The sequence below is a fragment of the Clarias gariepinus genome, chromosome 12 (genome assembly GCF_024256425.1).
Source record: "Clarias gariepinus isolate MV-2021 ecotype Netherlands chromosome 12, CGAR_prim_01v2, whole genome shotgun sequence".
Lineage (NCBI taxonomy): Eukaryota > Metazoa > Chordata > Actinopteri > Siluriformes > Clariidae > Clarias > Clarias gariepinus.
In genome coordinates, this window is record NC_071111.1 from 22,304,187 (window position 1) to 22,331,226 (window position 27,040).

General features: G+C 38.1%; 2 protein-coding genes across 2 annotated transcripts in view; one reads left to right on the forward strand and one right to left on the reverse strand.

The window, feature by feature from the left end:
• Positions 1 to 27,040, forward strand: part of syn3 (synapsin III) — a 108,286-nt gene that overhangs the window by 39,886 nt on the left and 41,360 nt on the right. Inside the window, exons 4-6 of the mRNA XM_053508452.1 lie at positions 730 to 821; positions 9,172 to 9,328; positions 11,472 to 11,561. Coding sequence (XP_053364427.1) covers positions 730 to 821; positions 9,172 to 9,328; positions 11,472 to 11,561 — 339 coding nt within the window. The remainder of the gene's footprint in view (positions 1 to 729; positions 822 to 9,171; positions 9,329 to 11,471; positions 11,562 to 27,040) is intronic.
• LOC128534151 (metalloproteinase inhibitor 3) lies at positions 11,665 to 26,724 on the reverse strand. Its single transcript, XM_053508451.1, has 5 exons — positions 26,449 to 26,724; positions 19,683 to 19,765; positions 17,444 to 17,555; positions 15,986 to 16,107; positions 11,665 to 14,863 (listed from the first exon to the last, which is right to left on the reverse strand). Exons 1-5 carry the CDS (start codon positions 26,570 to 26,572, stop codon positions 14,666 to 14,668), a joined length of 639 nt encoding a protein of 212 aa, XP_053364426.1. The 5' UTR covers positions 26,573 to 26,724; the 3' UTR covers positions 11,665 to 14,665.

Consider the following 27,040-nt stretch of genomic DNA (forward strand, 5'->3'; position numbering starts at 1 on the left):
CTCTTGTAATTGTAGAGGCCAAAGGAAACTTGTATTAATCTCATAATGTCTCAATAAATTTAGTATTTAAATATTTATGTAGGTTTTTCTTTTCCTAAGTGTGTATACATTTTTGGAGAACTCATATAGGATACAAAAGTGGCTACCCTGGACACATAAGCATGGGAACTAGACCATAAAGCAATGGAAGAAGGTGGTCTGGTCTGGTAAATCCTGTTTCCTTTAACATATTTTAGATGGCTGGTTGTGAAGGTGGTGTAGTGTTTTAAACAATGTTCTTCTGGGAAGTCTTGAGTTCTGATCTTCATATGGATGTTACTTTGATATCTACAGGTAGACCCCTTCATAGAAACAGTGTTTTCCGATGACAATGGCCTCTTTCAGCAGGTTTATGCACCTTACCACACTGCAAAGAATGGTTTGAGGAACGTAATTCTAAGTTTAAGGTGTTGACTTCCATCCAAATTCTCCAGATCTCAGTCCATTAGAGCATCTGTGGGACGTGTTGGACAAACCAGTCTGGTGCCAGATACCACAGCACACGTTCAGGTTTCTAGCGTAGTCCATGCCTTTATGGTTCAGGGATGTTTTGGTGGCAAAAGGGGACCTACTCAATATGAGACAGCCTGTTATAGCATGTTTTTATTGAGCAGAGTACATGTTTAAGTGTAATCACCACCAACTTTTGACGTGTTGACTAAAACCAATTTTCCATTCTTTTATTTCCAGGCTGAATTTTCTGAGATCAACGTGGCGTCCACCGTCAGCACTGGCTGTGTGGTCGATATGCAGGTTACACGAGGTGGCACCAAAGTTGTCAGGTAAAAACCTGGTTTGAGCCATGCCGGCATCTGGAGGTTAGCTAAGTTAACTGTTGTCCTCATGCTATGGGACAGCCATTACTGCCTCAAGATGCAATTTGTTCTTTGGAGTTCAGCTCATATTTGGTCAACCTACAGTGCCTTGCAAAAGTATTCATACCCTTTGAACTTTTCCATATTTTGACACATTAGAACCACAAACGTGAATGTGTTTTATTGGGATTTTATGTGATAGACCAACACAATGTGGCACGTGATTGCGCAGTGGAAGGAAAACTATAAATATATATTTTTTTTATTTAAAAATATATATAAGAATATATAAGCATTTAAAATATAAAAAATATAAAAAATAAATATAGCATAATAAAGCATATAAAAAATATATATAAGCATTTCACTACATTTCGTACTGTGTATGACTGTGTATGTGACAAATAAAATTTGAATTTGAATTTGAATTATTTTTAGGAATAAAAAACTAAAAAGTGTGACTAGCTTTATGTTGGTCTATCACATAAAATCCTCATAAAATAAATGTACAGTATGTTCGTGGTTGTAACATGATAAAATGTGGAATAGTTTAAGGGGTATAAATACTTTTGCAAGGGACTGTAATAACCCAATCTAGTGCATCTTATGGAGGGCCAGTAGTCTTTCACTGCATGTTCTACACATACTGTACCATGTCTGATTGCTCATCTTTTTTGGCAGATATATTTAAAATGAGAGGTGAGATAGAAAATACCAAATGATAAATATTTAAATGACTTTAAAGTGGCATTTTAATTAAAACTTATATTATAATATCTTAAAAGATCAGTCTTTTTGATTTTCCCTAATTAAATCAGCTGAAACGTCTGACAGTAACAATACATTAACTGACACCCGCTGGAAGCCCCGTCCCTCTTATATATGACGTATCATATCACATTGATTCAACATCCTTGATTCTTGATTGTGAATGGTTTGAGGTATTAATGTGGAGTAAACTCTATCAATATGCTATTACCATCAGTTTTTCCCAAAAAAAAAAAAAAAGAAAGAAAGTATGGCTTATGGAGAAATCATTTGTCTGTTTTATGATGTCATGATTCATCTTTCTGGCAGATGCTGTGACCATAATCACTAAAAGCAGAACAACAAAATTCTCTGATACACAAAGGAAGTGTTACTGTGGTTAGTTAAATAATAGCGATTTTACAAGCATAAATCACAGAGTCAGGAACCAGAGATGGATCCAGCTGCAGGAAGTGCTCTTATTATATAGACGATAGACATACTGATTTAATATGTGAGACAGTGGCAAAGTCCAAAACTGGCAAAAGGTCAAACCTGTTCTGTTTTACTGCAGTGATTTTTTTTTTATTTAGCTTTAGCAATTAGCTAACCAGCTGACAACAGTGAGTAGCTTTAGCAGCAAGATAATGAGCAAACAATAGGAAGTACTTTTAGCAGCAAGCTAACCAGAAGACAATAACGCATACTTTTAACAGCAAGCTAACCAGCAGACTTTAGCAGGTAGTTTTAGCAACAAGATATCCAGGAGACAACAGAGAGTAGCTTTAGCAACAAGCTAACCAGAAAACAATAGCGAGTAGCTTCAGCAACAAGCTAATCAACCAACCAGCAGACAACAGCAAGTAGCTTCAGCAGCAAGCTAACCAGCAGACAACAGCAAGTAGCTTTAGGAACAAACTAATCAGCAAACAATAGCGAGTAGCTTTAGCAACAAGCTAACCAACGGACAATATCGAGTAGCTTTAGCAGCAAGCTAACCAGATGACAATAGCGAGTAGTAGTGTTGGATTAGATTAGATTCAATTTAATTTATACAAAGTCAATGGAACACATACTAGCCTGTTTGCGTGATAACTCTGATCTTAACGATTAGCTTTTCAAACTAATTATAAGTAAGGTCAGTATTATAGATTTACACTGACAGAGTCTGTATATTAACTGATCTGAAACCAGTCCTGTAAAAGTCATTTAAAAGTTAAGATAGGGAACTTTACGGTGTTCAGGGACAATCTGATCATTTGGATTTATACAAAAAAAAATTATTTTTCTCACACATTTCATACTCATTTCCCTAATTATTATTTATTTGATTCTGTAAAGCTGCTTTGCGACAATGATCATTGTTAAATGAGCTTAACGAGTTGGAATTGGATGGTAAGGTGGTGTTTTTTGTGGGTAGAGAAGAAATTTAAAACAATTTGCAACTTCATCATAAATGTAGTATTAGTGCTGCGATGATCTCCCGAGTACGGCAACAGGCAACAGGAAAAGTCTGCTAACTCAGTTGCAGTACTAGTAAAACATAATCTGTTAAAGTATAAATATTCTTTGCCATGTTTAATGACAAAAGTTTGAGGTTTGGTTTCTAACTCCTTAATAGCTAAACAGATCTCTCTCTCTCTCTCTCTCTCTGTCTTAACAAAATATAAAAACCGACACATAGCAGATTGGCCCTATGGGTTTTTTATTATTATTAGTCTATTTTACATTAATATCATTAGATTAGACTTTAAATTAAGTAAAATATTACCAAAAGCATTATCTCTGCAGTGTTATTCTGGTCTACCTAACAATTTTTGTTAGTTATAGGGGTTGAATGAGTTTTGTTTACCAGGTTTAAACTGGAAACCAAAGCCTGCTATGGAAAAGGAGAATGAAATAAGATCATATTGAGTCTTTGGCATGCCATCAGCTCTGTTTTCCACACCAGTCAGTCAGCTCATAGCTCAGCTTTCAGGCTCATGTGCCAGTGCCCTGGGAATGCCGCAGCTAAACCACTGCGTTAACCCTGTTTTATATAGCACATTTCAGCCCTCTGTATTTTCAGTGCTCACAGAATCAACCGCAGCCTCTGGCAACGTTTCTATCATTACAGCATTTAGACATAATCAGCTCGAGTGAAAGGGAAGCTTGGCTGAATGCATCTTCTGTCTAGTCCTGCCTTGTGACAATTTTAAAGACAGTAAATCTTTGCATAATGAGAAACACAGAGCATCACCTGCTAGCGCTTATCGTGACTGTGGATGCCACAGAGTTTTAGATTTGGCGAAGAGTCTTTATTGTTTACACTAAAAGCTAAGTGAGTATTGCTTTGAGGTTTGGGTTGGATCTGAATGGCTTGACATTTAACATTAAAATTCTCGTCTTGCATGGCAGCAGCCCCTGTGTTTATCCACTTCATACATGGTGATTACAGAACCAGAAGTCTTTATTTTTGCAGACCTTTGACACTTTTGTTTTGTAAAGGTCCTTTTGCGCCACACGATGATTTATTACATTGTAAACCCTTATTTTGTAAAAGTGATTTTTTATTTTGCGCAAAAACCTTTGTACAAAAATTCAGGTCATATTGCTGGAGGAAATTAGACCTTATTACTTTTCTAAGGAATGTTTTTTCCAAAATTCCAATGGTTTTTCCTGATTCAGGACCCGCATAAACCTTCTATCAAAACGTTCAGCCTGGTCTTCCGAGCACCTCAGAGCAAAGTCAACTTCAGAACAAAATGCACCATTTTTTACCCCATGATTGAAATTTAAAATGAGACGCATCACGTCAAACATCTAAAAATCTCGACTGTTTTGGAAAAAAATCACACTGTTCAAAGGTGAATAACTCCTTCTAAACCCCTTCCAAATCTTGCTCCAAATCCTCTCCATTTAAAATAAGTGGGATTCTACAGTGAAGCAGCAAAAAATTACTTCTGCTCCATTTCTCACTGAATCTTGATTAATTTCGCACACGCGCTGACAAACCATAGATCAAACCGGAGAGCCGGGTCTCCCGGCTCCTCCAAGGAACCAAAATGGAGAGGACTCAAACTCTTTGGGAGGTATGTGGATTTGTTTTGGACTCTCAGTGCCTACTTTACCACTTTGGAAAAATCCAGATCCTTTGGCCATCATGAGCGAAATATACACAAAACTTGACAACCTGTAAAATTAAAGCCTCCTCTCTGGAAGCATCAAAAAAATAATGTACCAGGGCTAACAGTTCCCAAGATTTCTGACTAAGAACAAACTAATTTTCCAATTGAAGGCAATGAAGGAGATCAGATTACATTTTTAGTTTGTGAGTCAGCAACGCAGCAAGAGCCGTTGATAAGCAACCGGGCCAAACCGGGAAATGGTCATAACTCAGGAACCCGATGGCCTGGAAAGAAGCCATTTCCAGTGTTTTGCCCAGGAAAAATAATGCATCTATGTGCCCCACGTCACGGTTTCACCCGGAACTGACGCTAGTTATCATATTACAGTCCTCAGCAGGAACTTCAACTTGATATTTGGGGACGTTGATCCAAATCTTTGAAACTGCAACTAATAGGAATAAAAAGTTTGGTGGCTTAGTGGTTAGCACTCTTGCCTTGCACCTCCAGAGTCCGGGTTTGATTCAATCCCTGCTTTCTTGGTGGATTTCCTCCAACAGTCCAAAGACGTGTTTCCAAATTGCCCCTAGTGTGTGAATGAGTGTGTGTGTGTGCCTTACGATGGATTGGCACCTTGTCCAATACTTTAATGTATAGACAAGGCAACGGATTGGGCAAACCCATGTCTTAAATACAGCATTTTTATAACTTAAGCCGAATCCCGACTTCATACTAACTAAAGGGGCTAAAAAATGCATACTGTGTACTTTTTATTTTAAAAGTAATTCAACCAGAGAGACTCTTTTAATTTTTACAATATAATTATCTCCAAGCTAGTTGAATTCACTCAAGGATGTATACTTGTCCTGCCAGCATTTTATGACCCCATATTCGTAGCACATACATACACACCTAGCCCGCTGCCAGAATATCCTGGAATGTCGGTGGTTTGCATTTGATTTCTTCTCCACGTGCAGCTTATTTTTTTCATTTTCTGCCACATGTGTCAAGGGTTTAGGTAAAAATAGCTGCATTGTACAGTACGTCTGGCACTGAAAACTGTGTGAAGAATTTAAAGAAGACAATGTAACACTGTTTCAGTACAGAGGTCTCCAGATGTGTGGGTGTACGTGTGGGCATGTTTTTATTTCTTGGTGGGTTTTGCCCTTGAGAGGGAACTATTTGGCTGGTTCCCATGAGGAAACCTGCATTTTAAAGACAATGGCATTTATTTTAGTAACTGAGGTTAAGGTTAGGGTTAGATTTAGATTAGTAGATTAGTATAACATAGCATTAATGAGCTGCGTTAACAGCTCTGTCAATGGAAAGTCACAATAGGGATGGTAAGGCAGGCAAATATGTGTTTTTTTGTACAGTAAGTGTGTGCGCATTGGGGATAATGTAGATCCTGGCAATTTACACTCGGTAATAAAGCTCTGCATACCTTTGGGATTCTTTCACCCAGTTGGTGAGCTGGATATGTAGCACTGAGTTCATCCCTACTGAAGCCTTCCCAAAATAGGCTGTGTGTTTACCACTGGCTCTAGCCATTACAACATCAAACTCGCACACGTTCCCCCCTTTATTTTCCCCTTAACTTTATTTTTACTCCACAGACTCAGATAATCTATTTTTCTGCCAGCTTTGTGGATCGAGTACAAATTCTTGTTGAATGCCAGTAGAACATAGACTTACAATACAGAAACAATGATGCTTGTAGTATTTTATTATTGTTTGGTTATACACTGCTTGGTCAAAAAGTAAAAATCCACCATTTCAGAAGAAGGTAAACAATTAACCTGCATCAAGAACTGTCCAACGCATTATTAGAATAGTGCTGAACTGTCAACTTTATTAAAGAACTGTGGTTGAAAAAACAAAACAAAACATGATTTTAGACCACATAAATGCTTGGTGATGTTGCATCATAAAAAATGCACAGTAGAAATCATGGCAATAATGCACAGGATTGGGACTTAACAAGCTGTGTGTCCATAAGAAAACCACTCGTTAGTGAGACTAATCTGACACATGGCTTCAATTTGCTAGGGAGCGTAAGGATTGGACTTTGGAGCAATGTAAAAAGGTCATGAGCTCTGATGAATCCAGGTTAACCCTATTCCAGAGCGATGGGCGTGTCAGGGTACACGTAAGAAGGGAAGTGCATGAAGCAATGCAGCCATCATGCATCAAACATCTCCTGGTAGACGGCTGTGTGGGTTCTGGACTTGATAAAACAAAGTGGACCAGAACCAGCAGATGACATGGCACCCCAAATCATTACCGAATGTGGAACCTTCACAATGGACTTAAAGCCCATTGGATTCAGTGCCTCTTCACTTAAAGACCTTAAAAAAAAACTAAAATTACTTTCATCTAAAAAGAAGACTTTTAGACCACTGAGCAATAGTAATTAAGAAATCTGCGCATGGTGGCTCTTGATGCACTGACTCCAGCCTCACTCCACTCCTTGTGAAGGTTTAACAGTTTATCAGCTTGGATTTGCTTGACATTCTTCTGAAGGCTACACTCCTCCCTGTCCCTCGGGCACCTTTTCCTACCACACTTTGTGGTTGTGCATACTGAACTACACTGAGAAATACACATTATTTATAATGTATAAACATCGATTTATTAACAGCAAAAATACGGAAAGTATTTAGACCCACTTAAATTTTTCACTCTTTGTTATATTGCAGCCATTTGCTAAAATAATTTAAGTTTATTTTTTTTCCTCATTAAAAAAATTAGTACACACAGCAACCCCATATTGATAAAAACACAGAATTGTTGAAATTTTTTGCAGATTTATTAAAAAGGAAAATATCACATGGTCCTAAGTATTCAGACCCTTTGCTCATTATTTAGTAAAAGCACCTTTTTGATCTAATATAGTGTGAGTCTTTTTGGGAAAGATGCAACAAGTTTTTCACACCTGGATTTGGGGATCCTCTGCCATTCCTCCTTTGCAGATCCTCTCCAGTTCTGTCAGGTTAGATGGTAAACGTTGATGGACAGGCATTTTTAGGTCTCTCCAGAGATGCTTAATTAGGTTTAAGTCAGGGCTCTGGCTGGGCCATTCAAGAACAGTCACAGAGATGTTGTTAAGCCACTCCTTCGTTATTTTAGCTGTGTGCTTAAGGTCATTGTCTTGTTTGGAAGGTAAACCTTCTGCCCAGGTTGAGTTCCTGAGCACTCTGGAGAAAGTTTCCGTTCAGGATATCCCTGTACTTGGCCGCATTCATCTTTTCCTCGATTGCAACCAGTCGTTCTGTCCCTGCAGCTGAAAAACACCCCCACAGCATGATGGGTGTGACCTTAGGAACCTTAAGTGCAGCAGAATTTATTATTTTTTTTGTTCCTTTGACCTCATGATTCTTATTTGCTCTGACATGCACGGTGAGCTGTAAGGTCTTATATGGACAGGTGTGTGTCTTTCCTAATCAAGTCCAATTAGTATAATTAAACACGGCTGGACTCAAATAAAGGTGTAAAACCATCTCAAGGATGACTAGGAGAAAAGAACAGCACTTGAGTTAAATATATGAGTGTCACAGCGAGGGGTCTGAATACTTAGGCCCATGTGATATTTCAGTTTTTCTTTTTTAATAAATCTGCAAAAATGTCAACAATTCTGTGTTTTTCTGTCAATATGGGTGCTGTGTGTACATTAATAGGGGAAAAAATGAAAAATGATTTTAGCAAATGGCTGCAATATAACAAAAAGTGAAAAATTTAAGGGCGTCTGAATACTTTCTGTACCCATTGTATATATAATACTAAAATACTAAATCATTTTGTACATTATTATGCGCATGATTTTGTACAGTACTGATATATATATATAAGGTTTTTGTACGTATGTAAATAGAAAGCAGCGAGTGTGACAAGGTTAGCAGAAGAAGTCATATTTTCCAGCAAGCTCAGTAAAACCTAACAGCTGTTCTTCTGGTAACTTTGTCACATTTGCTCCTTTCTATTTGTATACAAATCCCAGGAGCATACATTAGGTTTTTTGTCTCTATCTGAAAACTGTTCTGTCATGTAATATATATTTTTCTTTACATCATTGCATATTTTCCTGTAATTTTATTTATTTATTAATTTTTTATTTATATATGTAAATACTGAATGATTTTGTATATAATTATACAGACAAGATAAACATATATAACAAAATTGGCACAGCATACTGTATGATATGGTGCCTAAGACTTTTGCACAGTACTGTATATATTGAGATACTACATTTTACATTTTCATGAGCTGTAAGCCACTTGGTTGGTGGCTTTTATAGACTTTTCATGTTTTCTTTTTCACACCACCAGCCCAGTCTTCGGCCCAAACTGGCATATTGGGTAGAACAAAAAGCCCCAGTGGTTCTTATACATGTACTGCAATAATAATATTAATAATAATAAAAATAGTACTTACAGTAATGACAAAATGTGTGTATATCTTTCCAGGTCCTTCAAGCCAGATTTCATCCTAATTCGCCAGCATGCCTACAGCATGACCCCGGGAGAAGACTTCCGAAGCCTTGTGATTGGTCTGCAGTACGGCAGTGTGGCAAGCATCAACTCCCTGCACTCCATCTACAACTTCTGTAGCAAACCCTGGGTTGTAAGTGACTCTTTATTAAATAGTACAATGCAAAATTCAGTGTATTAATGAGCTGAAAAAGCAGATATTAATAAATAGATATTTACATGGACCCCGAAAATTTCAGTAATAATAAGAATAATCGCTGAATCGGCAGAAAAATGCCTCATGTGGATACTAAAGTCGCATAAGTCCGATCTGATCTTGTGATCTGTTCCAAAAGTTAATATTAGCCATATAAACATGTGATCTGTTTCTCTCTTGTTGGAATAAATATATCCTTTCTGCACGTTTCTCCCACATGAGTATATCCAACCGATCATACAGTAGATGAGAATCAATTCTTTTAACTAATCATCATGTGGGGTTTATCAGAAAAAAATGGTAAGCCTATTCACAGAGTTGGAAAGCAAAACAACTTCTACCTCTTCTTCTTATCTTATTTTCCAGCAGCGGGAAAACGTTATATTCTGATTAAATGCTTTGTCCTTGTAAACACACATCTTATCAGATCACAGCACCCATGTGAAATCGTTCCATGCGAGTTGGAATCCCTGTTCAGTTGGATCAAAGTAATATTGTTCATGGAAATCCTCCTACTGATATACTGTACAGTGTTGTGAAAAAGTATTTGCCCCATTTGTCCCACTTAAATGATTCAGGTCATCAAACTAATTTTAATATTGCACAAAGATAACCAGAGTAAATACAAAATGCAGTTTTTAAATGATTATTCTATTTATAAAGGGAAAAAAAGCTGTCCAGACCTGCCTGGCCATGTGTGAAAAAGTAATTGCTGCTAAAGTTAATCACTGGTTGTGCCACCCTTGGCGACAACAACTGCAATCAAGCATTTACGATAACTGGCAGTAAGTCTTTCACATCGCTGTGGAGGAATTTTGGCCCGCTCTTCTACGCGGAATTGTTTTAATTCAGCCACGTTGAAGGGTTTTTCTTGCGTCAACAGGTTGTTTTTGTTTTGTTTTGTTTTTTCAAGCCATTCAGAGGTGGACTTGCTCGCTCATTTTGGATAATTGTCCTGCTGCTTAACCAAAGTGCGCTTGAGCTTGAAGTGATAAACTGATGGCCGGACATTCTCCTTCAGGATTTTCTGGTCAAGCACAGACTTATCACTTATTATAGCACTTGCCATCAGTTATGGCATGGCGTCCAAGTTCTGAAGCTGTAACCCCCCAGACTATCACACTACCACCACCATGTTTACTTTTGTTTACTCTTGGTACGATTGTTCAAAGCGAAAAGCTGTGATACTGTAGGTTTACTCCAGATGTAACAGGACGCACCCCAAGATCAACTTTCCACAGAGTTTTTGCCCAAAGGTCTTGTGGATAATAAAGATAATTTTTGGCAAATGTAACACTTTTTGGTCAGTGGCTTTCTCCTTGGGACTCTATCATGGATGCCATTTTTGCTCCAGTCTCTTTCTTATGGTTGAATCAAGAACAATTACCATAACTGAGACAAGCGAGGTCTCCAGTACTTTAGATGTTTTTCTGGGTTATTTTATGACCTCCTGGATGAGGCGTCGCTGTGCTGTGGGAGTCATTTTGGTAGACCGGCCATTCCTGGGAAGGTTCACCATTGTTCCAAGTTTTCTCCATTTGTGGTTCACTGTAGTCCTTAAGCCTCATAAATGGCTTTGTAACCCTTTTTAGACTGATGCATGCCAATTACTTTGTTTCTCATTACTTTTTCACATAGCAGCTTGTTTTCCTTTATGAATGAAATCATCATTTAAAAACTGCATTTTTAAAGTTTACTCTGGGTATCTTTATGTAATATTAAAATTAGTTCAATGATTTGAATATTTTTTAATGCAAGAAAAAAAACAGTGAATAGCTAAATAGATTGATCTCTGTTAATTGTTTTTTCGCTTTGATCAGTTGAGTGGTAGGAATGTAGTGTTTGTTAATCACTAGTAGTGGTGATTATATAGATGCTAAAACCCCATCTCAGACGCTTGTACTTCAGATAGTTTCATTGATCTGAACAGGGAACTCTGAATGTAATTATCTCTCCCTGCGTCAATCTAATTTCTAGTGCTTTTATAATTTACTTCCTACTTTTAATTAATCAAAATTTTGAATTTTAGTTTTTTTTTTTTTTACTGTTTAGGTGATTTTTTTTGTGTGTGTGTTTGCAGTTTGCTCATATGATCAAACTCTACCATGACTTGGGTCCAGAGAAATTCCCACTGAACGAGCAAACGTTCTTCCCGAACCACACTCAGATGGTGAGTCTCTTTTTCTCCTCATAAAGCTTCCCAGACCAGTTATTGTGTATGTAAGCTGTGAGATCCCAGCATCGATTCATACGCAAGTAAGAAGATACAAAAACAAACTTGACTTGTTTATTTCGATGTTGAATCTGATATAATATACATACACTCTGCCAAAATGTAGGCAGGCATTCATCTTTATTTAAAGTATAAACATACATTTAGTTAAATAGGACATGTTCACAAATGCAATTTTTATTAAATCTTTATTATAAAAATATAAAAAGAGAAATTAAAAATCATAACATTTTCTGTAAGCTCCTACAAGAAAGACATTTCCCCTTACATATCAGTGTACACACAAACACATATGCAAACACACACACAGAGAAACACACACTGTACATTTAAAACAAACAAACAAACAAAGAAAATAGAACGGTCTATTAATTAAATTCAAGACATGATTGACTGCAAGGTGTGTAAAAAGACGGGGAGACTAAGACGCCTCAGGCTTTTTTCAACACGGTTAATATTTGGAATAAACACGGTGGATTTTGTCTCATAAGCATGTCTGTGAACAATAAAAAGAGTTAAAAATTATCTTGAAAAAAACATTTATCTGTTTCGGTTTGCTTGAGGATAAAGGTTATACTTCTGTACTGTACATTTCATGTGAACTTCTCTACCAAAGAGATCTTAGTCTCATAAAGAGGAATGAACTGAAGATACTGTCGGGAGTGAATACTATAAAACAGACAAAAACAAAAACAAAAAAAAAAAGCTTAAAAACAAAAATCAGATTTTTTTCAAATAGATCAATATCTCTGCAGAAATATTTAATCCATAATTAATACCAAAACTAAAACCTCTGTTTGTGTGTTGTACTGTATGTTAGTACCAGCCAGCTCTTTTTCCAGGACAGACGTACCATCACAAGTAACACTATTAATAACATCCCCATCATTGTACTGTTGTACATACAGGACTTTTTTAGACTATTAAAACTAACTCCTGGCGCAGGCTTGACTTTTGGTTCTGGGATGTGCACTAGATTTTGTAGCCTTTTCTTGTCGCACACTATGGGGTAAGTTTCTCAGTCCAGATTACGTTCGGTCATGAATACAAATCAGCACAGGCAGAGAGCTGAATTTGTGCGGACTATTCTGTGTAGATAACATTAATTTGAAACACTAATGGGCGGCACTAACTAGGCGGCACTCTGAATAGTTTAATCAGATACAGTAGGATTACGTCAAGTAAACAAACCTGGCGACACTCGAGAAGGTGGATAGTACTTATTCTCCCGCTAACTCTTTCGACATGCATATTTATCACTGTGCATTCGGGATAAAAATCAGCAGAGATCGCCCAATACGATATTATCACGATACCTCTGTGCCGATACGATTTGTATCGCGATTCTGTAATTATCACGATTTTATAAATATCTTAATTCAACTGTAAATTTTGGTACAATTCCAAACAACTTTCTCAAATAATTTGCTCGTATGACATGATGCTAAGTGTACCCATGTGTAAATAATTAAGAGCACCCCCTGTAGGATTTTAGAGGAACTGCAATTTTTTTCTACCTTTAATGCAAAAACATTTTAATTTCAATATTAAAAATAGGTTTTGAATTTAGTCTGACTAAAAAATAAACCGCCACATGAAAGAACTGCGATAAGTAACTGAAACGATTTTGTGTTATGGATGTCGTGTTAATTTCTGAAGAAGTGCACAAGCTACGCACCAAACGACTGCAGAACGAGGGAGGCAGTCGTCATGCGAGTATGAACGCGAAGTTGAAAGCAAGTACATTTCTTGTTAAATGTAACATGGATTTAATTCAACATTCACAAAACGCAACAACAACAACAGAGGTTTTAGTCAGGTCATCATTTCTTAGCTTATACCATAAAGAGCGAGAAAAACAAATAAAAAATAAACTAAAAGCTCTGTTCAAGAACAACAAAACAAACAAAACAACTGTTCCCCACCAAAGTGTTCTATGCGCTTTCTTTCTTTCTTTTTTTTTTTTCTTGTTGATTTGAAAAAATATACATTATTACTCTGTTATTAATTATGACTATTCAAACGAACGAAAAAAAAAATACTTTGAATGCAGAAGATTATATTAGGAAAGTTGTACAACTACAGCATGAAGCAGGAGGCAGGCAAAAAGGACCACTTACAGTATAAATAGATATTATACAGCATACATGGTGGATCTATACAGTTATTCATATTCGTTCTAAATAATAAAAAAAATAACACTTCTGAATGAGGACCGGTATTGCTTTTATAAATTATTGGATCAGAATCATGTATTGAACAGTAAGCATGATATACTGTACAGTATATCATGTAGGTGTACGGTCTCTACACCTGCTGTGTTAAGTGATGCTGTGTTTGGCACCCAACCCTTTTCACAGTAACACTTATTGCTTTAGATCGGCGTGAAGGAAGTGTCCAAATGTTTCGATCGATTATACAAAGGCAGCAGCTAAGAAAGCTTGTTAAGTGCATTCTCGAAGGAAACTAAAAGGGGGAGGCAAGAAATACTGAAGGAATTAAATTACAATTAATTGAACTGTTTTAATCTGAATATTGAAAGTGTCATGGTCTAAGAAGGCAATATGGAGTTGAACATACCTGTAGTAATAGATACAAAGAGTCCATCATCATGCCAGTACACAAATACATACTGATATGATTTATAGGACGTTTCTCTCTGTCAGACTTTTGGCTGTACTTATGTCCCAAATTGTAATGACGAACTATTACGATTGTTTTTACCCTGGTTTATTTCTTGTCTCTCCCACTTTGACGCGTCCTTTGAGATCTTTAACTGCTCGGTGTGCGTCTCCGTGGACGACTGGGCCACAGCGTCAAATATGCAACTAGTATGAATTCAAACACAGGTACGGTTCACCTATAAAGTGCTACCACAGGCAATAAAATTGTCATTCGGCACGATCTGAATTATTTCCGTATCCCTAAAACAAGGAAGGAAAACGTTTTTTTGGGGAAAAAAAATAAACAATGATTGCTTTGATGTGTATTGAGGGGAGAAAAAGGATTTTAAAAAAAAAATTACAAAAAAACCCAGTATTTTAGGGATCCGTGGTGTTCAGGTTGGTTTTGTCACGAGATGTCATGCCTCGGTACCAGCTGCAGTAGCCCTCTTTCTGCTGGATGCAAGCGTAGTTCCGTGACTGGTAGCCCGGATAGCCGAAGTACGACAACATGTCCGTCCACAGGCACTCGTGCTTCGAGGTCACGAAGCAGGGCAAGTAGTGGCAGGGCTTAATCTGGAGATAAAACAGAGGAGTTTAAATTTAGATCAGATGTGGGGGAAAAAATATGACCGAGTAAACAGACAAACTAGAATATAAGTCTATTACTTATATACAAGACATGAAGTCCTTGATGGACGGGGGAGGCAGAAAACTCACAGCTCACGTCATATCGTTATGGATATTTGCATTGGTGGATTTTGTCAATGTGATCTGGCAACCCTGGCTTGCACAAGGTGTGCGGGTGAGAGATATCGTTTGAGTTAGCATAAGTACAAATAAACTACAATTGTATGCTTGAGAGTGTTTAAAGCGAGTAAAATTAAATTTGTACGTGCGCAAAAACAGTTTTTTGCTCGGGTACAGGCCCAAATATATCACCATATTACCGCAATAAAATTTTATTTTGCACTTGATATTGAGGTTTAGATGCGTGCCGGACCAATGGGGGGCCAATAGTGTTTACCACAAGCCTGTATGTGTGTGTGTGTGTGTGTGAATGTGTTACACTGTTTCTTTAGCATCGTTATGAGTCTACTGTATAGCCCTCAAATCACAACAGACTTAATAGTTTATAACTAGTTTATAAAGTTTATTATTTAGTTGAAGAGATATTAGGATGTTAGTACATTATCTTAACTATAGTTTTTAGTATCAGTTGGTGTTCCAGGGAGATTCAATACCATGAACGATGATCAAAATGCAATTTATTAAAAATCACTAGCCTAAAAAGTCTTTGTATTGACTCTGATGTAAAACTGAGCAGTGAGATGTCTCAGTAACTCCTAACTACGTTAAAGCAAGGATAGTACTGTAATTAGTAATTATGGTGCGGTTTAGTGCTTTTTCGAATCCTTTATAACTGCATTCATCTTGTACACGCTACAACTGTTTAGCGCCGAAACGTCATTAAACTGCTTGTTGTTTCTTTAGCTGGTATGTGCACTATTGGCGTAGAACCACTAATTAAATCAAATGGCTTAATTGTTTTTGCAGGCTGTCTCTTCTTTGCAGGCCACTGGGTGGGTACAGAGAATTAAGCTCTGCGGTGTACACTGTAATTTACTTGACTGAAGATTTTTCTTGTTATCCAAAAGAAAATAGCTAAAATGTCTGCGTTAATCCGCGTCCACTCACCCTGCAGTTGCATCCCAGCTGGTAACGATGGTTCATTCCTTTTTTCTGAGCGAGGGACAGGCGTTCCCACCTCTCGTTGAAGTTGCAGAGCCCCGTGTAAACCTTTCCGTCGTACACGCGCCCTAGGATGGAGCAAGAAATTCGAACGATTATTAGCGCCTCGTGATACGCTGTCTGACTCGGGTTGCGTTTCTTTTATTTCCATCACTTTACGCAATCCCGTGAGAGGGTTGAGAATGATACGCGGCGCATTTCGTGCATTCTTTCACTGTGTTATTTGCTCAGTTTAGATCCATGGCGCAGTAATGTTGCACTGAGTGAACTGCCTTCCTCTGCAGTATTTCATGATTCTCAAAAGGTCCTTTAACAGTTATTTTTAGCTTTGCGCTGTTTGTGGCTTATCGCCTATGACAGGATCCCGAACTCTGCAACAGGTGCAGTGACCGAGCTTTGCAGCGCAGCAGCGGACTAAAACCGTGACCGCGCACCCGTCCCCTTGAGGTAGCTTATCCTTACAGCCGGATTATTTTAGACGCAGGTCTGGAACGGGATCTTATCTCGAGTGGAGCGTGCAACGACAAAGCTCGTCATGTGGAAAGCACATGATCGGAGAACACGTTCAGGCTGGCTGAGTTAAAAAAGCACATAAACAGAACTCACAACAAACTCCTGGGAAAGTCACACTCGGTTATGGATGTAAATATAAATGGTGGTGGTGGTGTTGTGTGTGTAAAAGGGAGAGAGAGAGGTGAACTGTGTATCTGTACATGATGGGTGTGTGATTCTTTCCAGCCAATCAGCAACAATGAAAACCTTATGTGTTTGGCTTTTCCTTATGCAAGGCGTTCTCGTGTGCTTCGCCACCGAATGTACATTCACACCGCGGGAGAAACCTATCGAATGAAATTCCGCCGGTGTTTGTTTTCAGCAAGCGAAGCGTGGCTTGCTTGCGAAGCTTGAAAAAGATGCGGTCATGCTCTGCTTACAACGTTAAAATAAGTCCAATCTGCCCCTCCTGTCAACTTCCTGCCAATTGTTAAATGCGTGCAGAGAACTTTTTTACTTGTTTTTTTTTTTGCTTTTCATTTCAGTGAAATGGTAAACCGTTCTCTCTTCTCTGGGGAACGTCAAGGGAGGGAAATTTCGCCTTGCGGTCATGTGTGTAACAGAGGACGTTTGTTGTGTGTCGTTGGTTTAGAGGGATGGTGCTTTAAAGGCAAACAAAAGGCTGCCATTAGTAACCTTGCTTTTGTACTGCGCGGCATATGCGCTAGAGCATGCAAATGGCTGCTGCTTAGTCCTAAAGCCATTGGTGTCATGTTTGTTTTGTTTTTTTCCCCGACTAATTATTCCTTATTTACTCCAACAAACAAACAAACAAACAACGAATCACAGATGGAACGCTCTGCTTTCCATGCTTCAAAGCTTTAACGATTCTACAGTATGTCTGAAACTTACCTGTGATCAAGTACTGGTACTTGTTAATGTCAAACTTGACTCCGCACAGACTCTCTGACGCGTCCGTGTAAACGTGCTGGACGTGCTGAATTTTGTTGAATCCTTTGTACATCTGGAAGAGCCAAAAGAGGACATGGAACAATGTTTTAGTTGCAGAAGTCATCCAGATGCATGCATTTCAGCAAGAGTCAAGGCTAAGGTATAAAAATGCTGCTGGATAATTACATGTACTTATACCGTAATTACTGAAATAATACTCTGCAGTCATTTATAATGTGCGTATGATGTTAGCATGCAGAGACTGCAGGTCGTAACTGCGTCGGTCTCAGATACACATTTTTCCCCATTTACTTCATTCAGGTCAAACCTCCAGACAAAGCAATGGTTTGTACAGAGTTCTGTTGTATGAATGTAATTTATTTGTCCACAAGGCAACAGGAAATCCCTGTTTAAACTCACCATTCTCAGAAAAGCAAGGACAAACTGAGAACAGGGACAAGAGAAGTCCAAAAAAACCGCTCTAACCCCACCCCACCCCATCTCAGGACTTTATGAGAAAGACATTAACTATGAACATTTGTTCAGTAAGACATCTTATTTTTGGACGAGTCACCCATTTGTCATAATGAGCACTAAATGAGACAAATGGACATAAAAAGACATGAAAGTTGAAAAAAAAAAATATATATATAATAATATTATATATAAAGAATAATTCTACACATTTCTACAAAAAATTCTACAAAAGATTTCACTATATAGTTTTATATATATATATATATATATAGTGATTTTCTTTTTGTACAATTAATCTGGCAACCACAACTGCCAAGATTTTCTTTTTATGAAATTTTGACAAATAATTTTTTCACGCTTGTTTATATTAAACATTAAAAAAATATTTTAAAGTAACATCTTTTGAAAGTGCAAGACATTTTATTCTTTTTTATGCAAAGAAACTTTTCTTTTCTTTAGTGTTTTTACACAATTAAACAAGAGTGTGTTCTTTTTTTGGTTTTAATTAAAAAAAAATCTGCACGATTTGCATTTGCAGTAAGGACGACATTTTATCCATGTTAAGCCTAATTACAAACGTTAATACAATCACAACTTTAAGAAATGATACCTTTTTATTAAGACCGTATTCAGGTTTAAGTATTTAGTTACTGATCAATGATTTTTAGTTAGGAACGCAGTAGCAACGTAGCACAGATGTTAATCTGTAACTAATGAAGAAGTATTATACCAATGCAAATTCTGTAACACCGCTTAATACATGTAAAAATCCTTAAGAACAAAGACAAAAAGACAAAAACTGATCTTGAAACATGATGTGAAACAGCTAACTAACGGTAATTTAGCTAAATCTAATTTAGCTGCTAACAGCTAACTTAGGTAATTTAGCGATCTAATGCTGAGGTATTTACTCAGCAGCTAGCTAAAGTTAAAAGAAAATGAACACTACTCTTAATAAATAGTTAGTTATTGTTGGATTTCCTTTTAGGTTCCTAAAACGTATATTAATTTAAAAACATATAAAAATCGATGGTTGATAAGTGTGGCTAAAGAAACACACACATCACAACAGAGAAGTTTAACCAGCTGTGAACTAGAGCGCCTACTAGTGGCCAGAGTTTGAGCCTGACTGTGTGAACATGGGGTTATTTGTAAGTTAATTTACCATTACATGACCTCAGCAATATAACCGCTGTATACAGTACTTCGCAAAAGTCTTACGCACATGCAAGGAAATACATAATAAACAAAGCTACAAAAAGAATAAAATTAAACATTTCTCCCCAAAAGAAACTTCTGTAACAGGGTGTGACAACCCTTTGCTTAAAAATAAATACTAGCATCACATACAGATTCATGCAGTTTTCTAAGTAAATAAGATGGTAGGTTTTAATGAGCCTCCTGGAGAATATGCCACAGTTCTTCGTGTAACTTTGTCACACTTGCTTCTTTTTATTTTGAAGCAAAAGCCTTCATTATGTGGCCTTTTTTCCCCCTATCTTAAAACCGGTTTGTTATGTAATATGTTGATTTCTTTACAGGCAGGCATCGTGAATTCTCAATAATGCAGACGTGATAAACAAAAGTTCTACTAATAATAGGGTGCCTGGGACATTTCTTGTGCAATACTTTATATAGTATACTGTACTACTTTTAATACTATAGATACTCAACCAGCATGTTACCAGTAAACAACTTGTTTAATAAACCAGCGCTAACTTGCCTTCATCTGCTTGACTGTGTAGCGCATGGTGCCAAACGGGCCATCTTTCAGCAACTTCTTCCCCACCACTTTGGCTCGGATCACTGCAAAACAGAATCGTATAAGCACATGTCCTGGTTATTCTCCTGCACATGTCTTGAGTCACAAACACAGAGAGTAGCAGCTATTCATCACCAAACATCAGTTTAAAGGTCCCATCTGTTATTGTTTCTGTAACGAGTTAGCACAAGTCTCAGAGCTCCCCAAACACGTGTTTGTTAAGATGCCAAGTAAGATACTCTCAAATAAGCTGCAGAGCTGAGGAACCTAAATGTTCTCTATGGGACACCGAAGCCTGTCATACAGGTGTGAAGGCAAACTTTTAATGCACAGGTCAAATTGTACTTAAAGCATTACATCACAAAATAATGACCTCCACCAGAGTTATACTGGGATATATTGAAATAACTGTACTAATGGGTTGATGATAAGAGTGCTGTATGAGATCTGTAATGATTAATAGACCTTGTGTACCATGCATAAAGCAAACATCTGCCAGTGCATTGTGTTTCATAAGGTACTGTACGGATAATATGTCCTAAGTGATGTACACTCCAGGTAAACATCTGATTTATTCACAACTTGAGTTGTCAAACTGGGACATATCGAGTAGGTGTCTCTCTCACACAGAACTGCCTCCTTAGAGAGCTAAGAATGAGGGCATGTCAATGCTCCGCCATCTTCCTCCTTAATCCTGGCCCGTGTGAAAGGATTAAACAATCCGGTCTAGCCCTCTCAACAGCCTCAAATCTTTACAGTGATCTGATTTTTTTATCTTTTTTTGGTCTATGGTCCCATATAAACAACAGCGAAATGAAGAGCATAGACAAAACATCTGGCTCGGTTTACGTCTCTCCTGACACCGTCCGAACAGGAGGCGGCTAACGAGATGGCTCATTTGCGGCGATGAATAGGCTTTTCCTTCAGCGTCTAAATCTGTTTGTCTCGGAGGACTGTCGGCTCTTAGACACCAGGCAGCGTGTGAAGTTCACCTGCTCCTCTCAACCAGACAGAGAGGAAGAGGGGAGGGAGGAGGTGACAGAGAAAGCTTGCAGTGACGGGGATCTTTGTTATCTTTTCTTCCCCGTAGGAATTTCCTTCCCACATTTCCTTCAGGCTCGCATTCCACAGGCTAATCCAAAAAAAGAAAGCCGTCTGACTCCTCCTGCTGAGCAGGGACAGAAGGTTCTAGCATCTTCTCCGGCATCACTGCCTTGCTAACCTCATCAAAACCAGTTAAAGCCGAATCATTAACATCGCTGATACCAGTATGATACTGGTTTGGCCTTCTTTTGGCTTATTAAAAGTATTTAGACACTTTATCGGACATGCAACAACATTTTAAATCTCATCACAACTTTATAATTTTACATTTTGCACCCGGTTATCTCTGATCATTAGCACAATAAATGGATCTTGAGATTTGTAAAGGGTTTATTGTATTGTCCTTTAACAAAACAAAGCAAAGACTGTTTAGAAGGCCATGTGTGTAAAACAGCAGACCTCCTCATTAGATAAGACACCTCAAGTCTGCTCAGTATAACACCCACACCAAGACAAACACTGGCCTGTGAACTACAGTATCAGGTACCAAGTATCTCTACTACATTTTGCCTAGACATCTCTTTATATTAAAGAAAAAAAAATGTTTTACTGCGACAGGCTGCCAAGTGCCTAAAAATTAAATTTTACAATTGCTTGTTTATGTAACAGCCTCAGCAGCAACCTCATTTCCCCTCTCGTCCACTCAGCATTCAGTGCTTTCTTATGCTTAAATGATTTAAACGAAAATCATTCCTCAGTTACAGCCTCACTGTTAATCATTTACTTAAATGAAAAAGAATTTGAAAAGCTCCAAAGAAGACATGGAGGCAAAATATGTAATGTGCCACCTTTAACGTTTCAGGTTAAATGATGTACTTTGACCTTTTCCCTTGTATTCACAGTACGCTGTGGGTTTCCTAACCTTTGAACATTCCACTCTTCACTTTGGCTTTGACCCAAACCTGCATGTTTGTCCTTGCCAGACACGCTCCGTATTTGGTACAGTCCGGTTTGAACCACATGACTGCACACAAAGCGCCTCTCTTGGCTGGGATCCTTTAACATGAATTAAATCTCAAAGTGTGGGGCAAAACACTAATCTGGCACATGGTAGGTCTTAAAAAGGAATGTCACACTGAATAGACTATTTCAGTCGCACAAAATCTCCCTCGCGCTCTCACTCTCTCTCTCTCACACTGCTGGTCAAAGATACAAGAGCGCTGCAGATGCACTATGAAACTTCAGTGATGATTTAGTACGATTTCTTTCAGCAGATGTTTGAGTGAGCTTATTTCTGACAATAAATATGTTTGCACATGCAAAGGGAATGTGCACTGTTTCTACGATTAGAGTGTTTGCCAGATGATAAAAAAACACCTTATGAATTTATTAAACTTTTATTAGAATCCTAAAGCTATTATTAGAGTGCTAATATAAATAATTATACTAACCGGCCAGATAGAAATCCAGATGCCAAAGTGAAATATTTTTGGGGGTAGAATGCATTTCTAAATTGATTTCCTGATGCGTGCGATTTTAACAAGATTTCTGCTCTGTAGCTAAAACATATCGATCCGGTTATCTTCAAGCGCATTAGGTTTAATGATCCTCTGTGTAGGAACTGAACGCACTCTACAGGCGTAAGCCAAATGAAATGCAATAACCACTTTGCAGAACTGTTTTACTATTACAGAGGCCCTTGGAAATGGGGATTTTCTAATGCCTTCAGCATCATTGACAGACTGTTTGTCACAGCCAGAGTTACTGTATGATAGGTAACGGGTGTAAACATGTCAAAGGAAATTGGGCCCAATCAGACGCAGCTTCACTTTAAATAAAAGACATTACATTACTTTAAACAAAAGAAAGCGAGTGCCAGGATCCGCCTGGTGTTTCCCAAGAAACCCTGCGGAGCATCAGTGGTTAACTGCAGGAGGAAGCGTGTTCTCTGTCTTACTGAGATGCCATAACATACTTCCTGTTTTCTTGGTCATGACCTTTTGGCTGGGTTTCTGTATAAAACATGTTCAGGATCATCATGCATATCCATACCCAGACTCTAAAGGGGAAAACCTGGGACAGTATTGTTAATTTCTTTGGTTAATTGGTCTCTAATTGGTCTCCAATGTTGGTCTGGATTGTGTGTTTTTGTGTAGCAGGAGACAAACCAGTTGTACAGTTATTTTTTTTTTTAATAAAAGTCATTTCTGAATCATAATGTCAAGATGGTTTTATGATCAAATAAGTTGTTATGGGGCGGCACAGCGGTGTAGTGGTTAGCACTGTCGTCTTGCACCTTCAGGGTCCGGGTACGATTCCCGTTTGCATGTTCTCTCCGTGCTTGGTGGGTTTCCTCCAGGTACTCCGGTTTCCTCCCACATTCCAAAGACATGTAGGGTAGGTTAATTGATGTTCGCAAATTGCCCGTAGGGTGTGAATGTGTGTGTATGTGTGTGCCCTGCGATGGATTGGCACCCTGTCCAGGGTGTACCCACCTTGTGCCCTAAGCCTCCTGGGATAGGCTCCTGAATACAGGATAAAGCGGTATAGAAGATGGATGAGTGAGTAAGTGAGTAAGAAGTTGTTATGGTCATCCATGCATTGATTTTTCCCTGATCATTCAACTCCAATGACTTTTAATCCAGACCTCAATAAATTTAAAAAACCAAAAGACTCATGACTAACATCATATTATTGTTACATGGAAGCGATGGGTTGTGTTAGTGCAAAGTCCAGAAAGGAAAGAAAAAAGCTCTAGGGCTTCAAATAATAGAAAAAATATTATTGTGCACATTTAAATAATGAGCCAAGGTTTCAACGGATGTGTTACGTTCGTAAACTCATTCTGTACCGAGGGAGTCGTGGAATTTATATTACCAGTTAAAATGTTCTCTGGCTGAATAAGAATGAGGGCTTTTGAAATCATTCTTGTTGAAAGTTGGTCCTTTCCTCCAGGTTGTTTGCTTTCATCAAGAGCGCACATAGAGTCGCGGTACTGGCAGACTTCCTGACACAACTCCACACTTTATGATTTCCTCAAAAGGATTAAGACGTTGCTTTGGGGATTTCTTATTTTCTTTCATCAGCGATGTTTCTCTACTTAACTAATAAAAAGCATAAAGTCTGAAGGTTCTCCGATTTTAAAAAAGTTATCACAAGATCATTTGGAGGAATAGGGGGAAGTATTTTTTCTTGCCTGTACCATTGTGATGCAATAAATTGACAGAAGTCATTCAGTCTTAATGAGAACTAGTGATTGCTACAGATTGAAGCAACTGTAAGCAATGGGAAAGTGGGCGGGACATATGTTGATCTATGTTTAATTTTACACAATTAGGAAGCAAAGCAATGCGCCAGCTACAGTACCAACAGTAAAGAAAGTTTCAATTAGCTGCACTTGACTCATACTCGTGCATCATTTCTTGTACTGCACATGTGGCTATTTACAGACTGTTCAGAAAAGTATTAGAAAGAAATGTGATTTTTCACAGCAAGCGTGGATTTACATAGGTTACATAGCGAGCTTGTGGGGATCCCACCCTATCCTGGCATTAATAGTTAAAACAAAGGCAACCGGCAATACCCTGTAGAAAAATGTAAATGTTCCTTAAGTATTTTTAAGGGTTTACCATTGGGGAGAATTGTTAAATATTAACACAACCTTCATTTAATCAGGTACAGCGAGAAAAAAAAACAACTGCTCAAACTATTCACTGAGTTTGAATGCACACATCGGTTCCACATGAACAAACTGTGTTCAATTAATGCAATTTGTTTTTGTACATCCAACATGACTTCACCTGAACTCTAATCAGTTTAATTTAATAGAAGAGAAATAATGCAAATGTTATATATATATATATATATATATATATATATAATATGGACTAAAGTGGAAGTTGCATGAAGTTGTATTGAGATCTACAAGAGATTTGAGATAATGAATGAATGAATGATGGAATACACTGAAAAAACAAAAGAGAATTAACAAACTTAACAGAGTTAGTTTTTTCTAGAGTATTTTTTCCTGGCTTAATTGTAAACAGAATCTAAATCCAGACACATTTTTAATTGCAAATTTTGTATGTGTGTGTGTGTGTGTGAAAAACTTGATCACACTTACTCTACATAATTCACAAAACTTGCCATTAGAAATGTGTCCGGATAAAATACTCTAGAAAAACCAAACTCTGTTAAGTCTGTTAATTCTCTTTTCCTTTTTCAGTGTATTCCATCATTCATTCATTCATTATCTCAAATCTCTTGTAGATCTCAAAACAACTTCGTGCAACTTCCACTTCAGTCCATTTTGTTTTGAAATCTGATATTCTTCTGAGAAATAAAACATTAAAAATAGTCATAAGAAAGTTTATAAAGGATTAGACTGAATTCGATGCAAGATCAGATTATAAAACCAGTGTGTGCTTGTTCCATCCTGGAATATAGCTGTTGAAAAAAAAAAAAAAACATTTCTTGGCGCCTCACTAGTGGCAGCCTGTTGCACACCCGTCCACCCTGGTGTGTTCTTTTCAGTATTTATTTATTTATCTAATTATCTTTCACATTATCTTGGCTGTTGTATTTATCTCAACACTATACTGTATATCCTAAATGTTTTTTTCTTTTCTTAGTTCTGATCATAATCAATGGTCATTCATTCATTTCATTCTCTCTTTTATTTTTATTTTAACTTCCTGCTTCATTTTCATTCTGTATTACTATTATCATCATTATGACTATTACAACTTGCTGGTGCAGTTTATGTCAAGTTCCTTAAGTTCCCATCTGTATGTCCATACAATGATCATGCACGTGCACATGGAAATAGTATATTCATATAATTTGACCACATTATTGCACCTTAGGTTGTAAACAGAGCATTTTTGTAATTTCTTTTTTTTTAATTAACCCTTTTCTCATTGCGATGTTTGTTGTATAAAATGTGAACTGGCTGCTGTATGGATACAATATTCCTTTGGGATAAATAAAGTACTTTATCTATCTATCTATTAGGCTTTAAGCGTTAATGTGTATTTCTCTGTCCTGTCCCGGGCAGCAGTTTCTCAACGGTTAAGACTCTGGGTTACTGATTAAAAGCTCAGACACCTTCTAGCTGCCCCTCTTTGGCCTTCGAGCAATGGCTTTAACAAGCCGGGATGGAAGTAATGCAGTATATAATGAATATATGTGACAAATCAGGGCTTCTTGAGCTTTCAAGGATCTGTGTAGAGATGCTGTTCTTTCATCAGACAGTCCAGCTGTGCTTCAGTGTGAAGCTGGTAAAATGATCAGCCAGGTTTATTACTCAGAAGGCGTCCATTTGTTCATGAGGAGGAAGAAGCAGAAGAAAACACACACAACAACAACTCAGTGCCAGCGCTGTGGCCGTGTTGCCATGGCGACCGTTAACTCTTCCCTCTCTTAACTTTTTCCTAAGTGCGTAGTGAGCGGGTGTAGCGCGCGGGGACGCACACGGAGCCTCACAGCGCAACCTGCTGAATGCATGTCGTGCCAAAAAAAAATTAGAAACGGCCGGTGCACTACTAACCAGCGCGTGCCTGACTCCCTTTTTCCTATATACCATATACTCCACGTGCACCATACCCATGTCCAGTCACGTGTTTCTGTCAACTTTAAAAAACTTAGGTGTGGGTGTGAGTGCGGTAGAGAGAGCGCGTCTTACCGATATCCGAGTTGCAGAAGGCGTCCTGCGGGTGCGTGAGCGCGCACGAGCAAGCCTCCAGCTCGTCCACGCGCAAGCTGCTGAACACGAACAGCAGGCTGAGCAGCTGGTAGCCGGATTTCATCTTCTCCTCTTGCCTTTATATATATTAATATATATTTTATTCGCGTCGAGTCTCTTATCGTCTTTCTTCTTCTTTTCTCTTTCTCTCTCTCTCGCTCTCTCTCTCTAACTGTGATCCAGACTGTAAGTGCGCGCGCGTCTGCTCGAGCTTGAGTGCTGTGTGCGAGAGAGAGCGCGCGCCGCTTCAGTTATAGTCAGCGCAGCTGTGTAACGCCCCCCCTCCCTCACACACAGGCGTCGCGGCCAAACAGCCAATCAGAGCGTCGATGATGCCATTCCAATTAAACATGGAACTGGGAATGACGTAGTGAAAATTGACTTCACTCACTACTGCTTTTTAAAAAAAGAAGAGAGAGAGAGGGGGAAAAAAGAAATAGAAAAACCTCCAAGAACAAACACTTTGCTTCTCCTTTGAGGTTGGAAGATATGCTTCATCACCATGAGCCATCAGGAGGGCTACACCCCAAAT

Bases quoted from the DNA above. Each gene is read 5' to 3' on its own strand.
- LOC128534151 (XM_053508451.1), bottom strand. From the start codon at position 26,572: ATGAAATCCGGCTACCAGCTGCTCAGCCTGCTGTTCGTGTTCAGCAGC. The intron at 19,766-26,448 runs GTAAGACGCGCT...TCTGTTTTGCAG, and splicing joins CTTCTGCAACTCGGATATCG to TGATCCGAGCCAAAGTGGTG. The intron at 17,556-19,682 runs GCAAGTTAGCGC...TGGCTCTTCCAG, and splicing joins ACACAGTCAAGCAGATGAAG to ATGTACAAAGGATTCAACAA.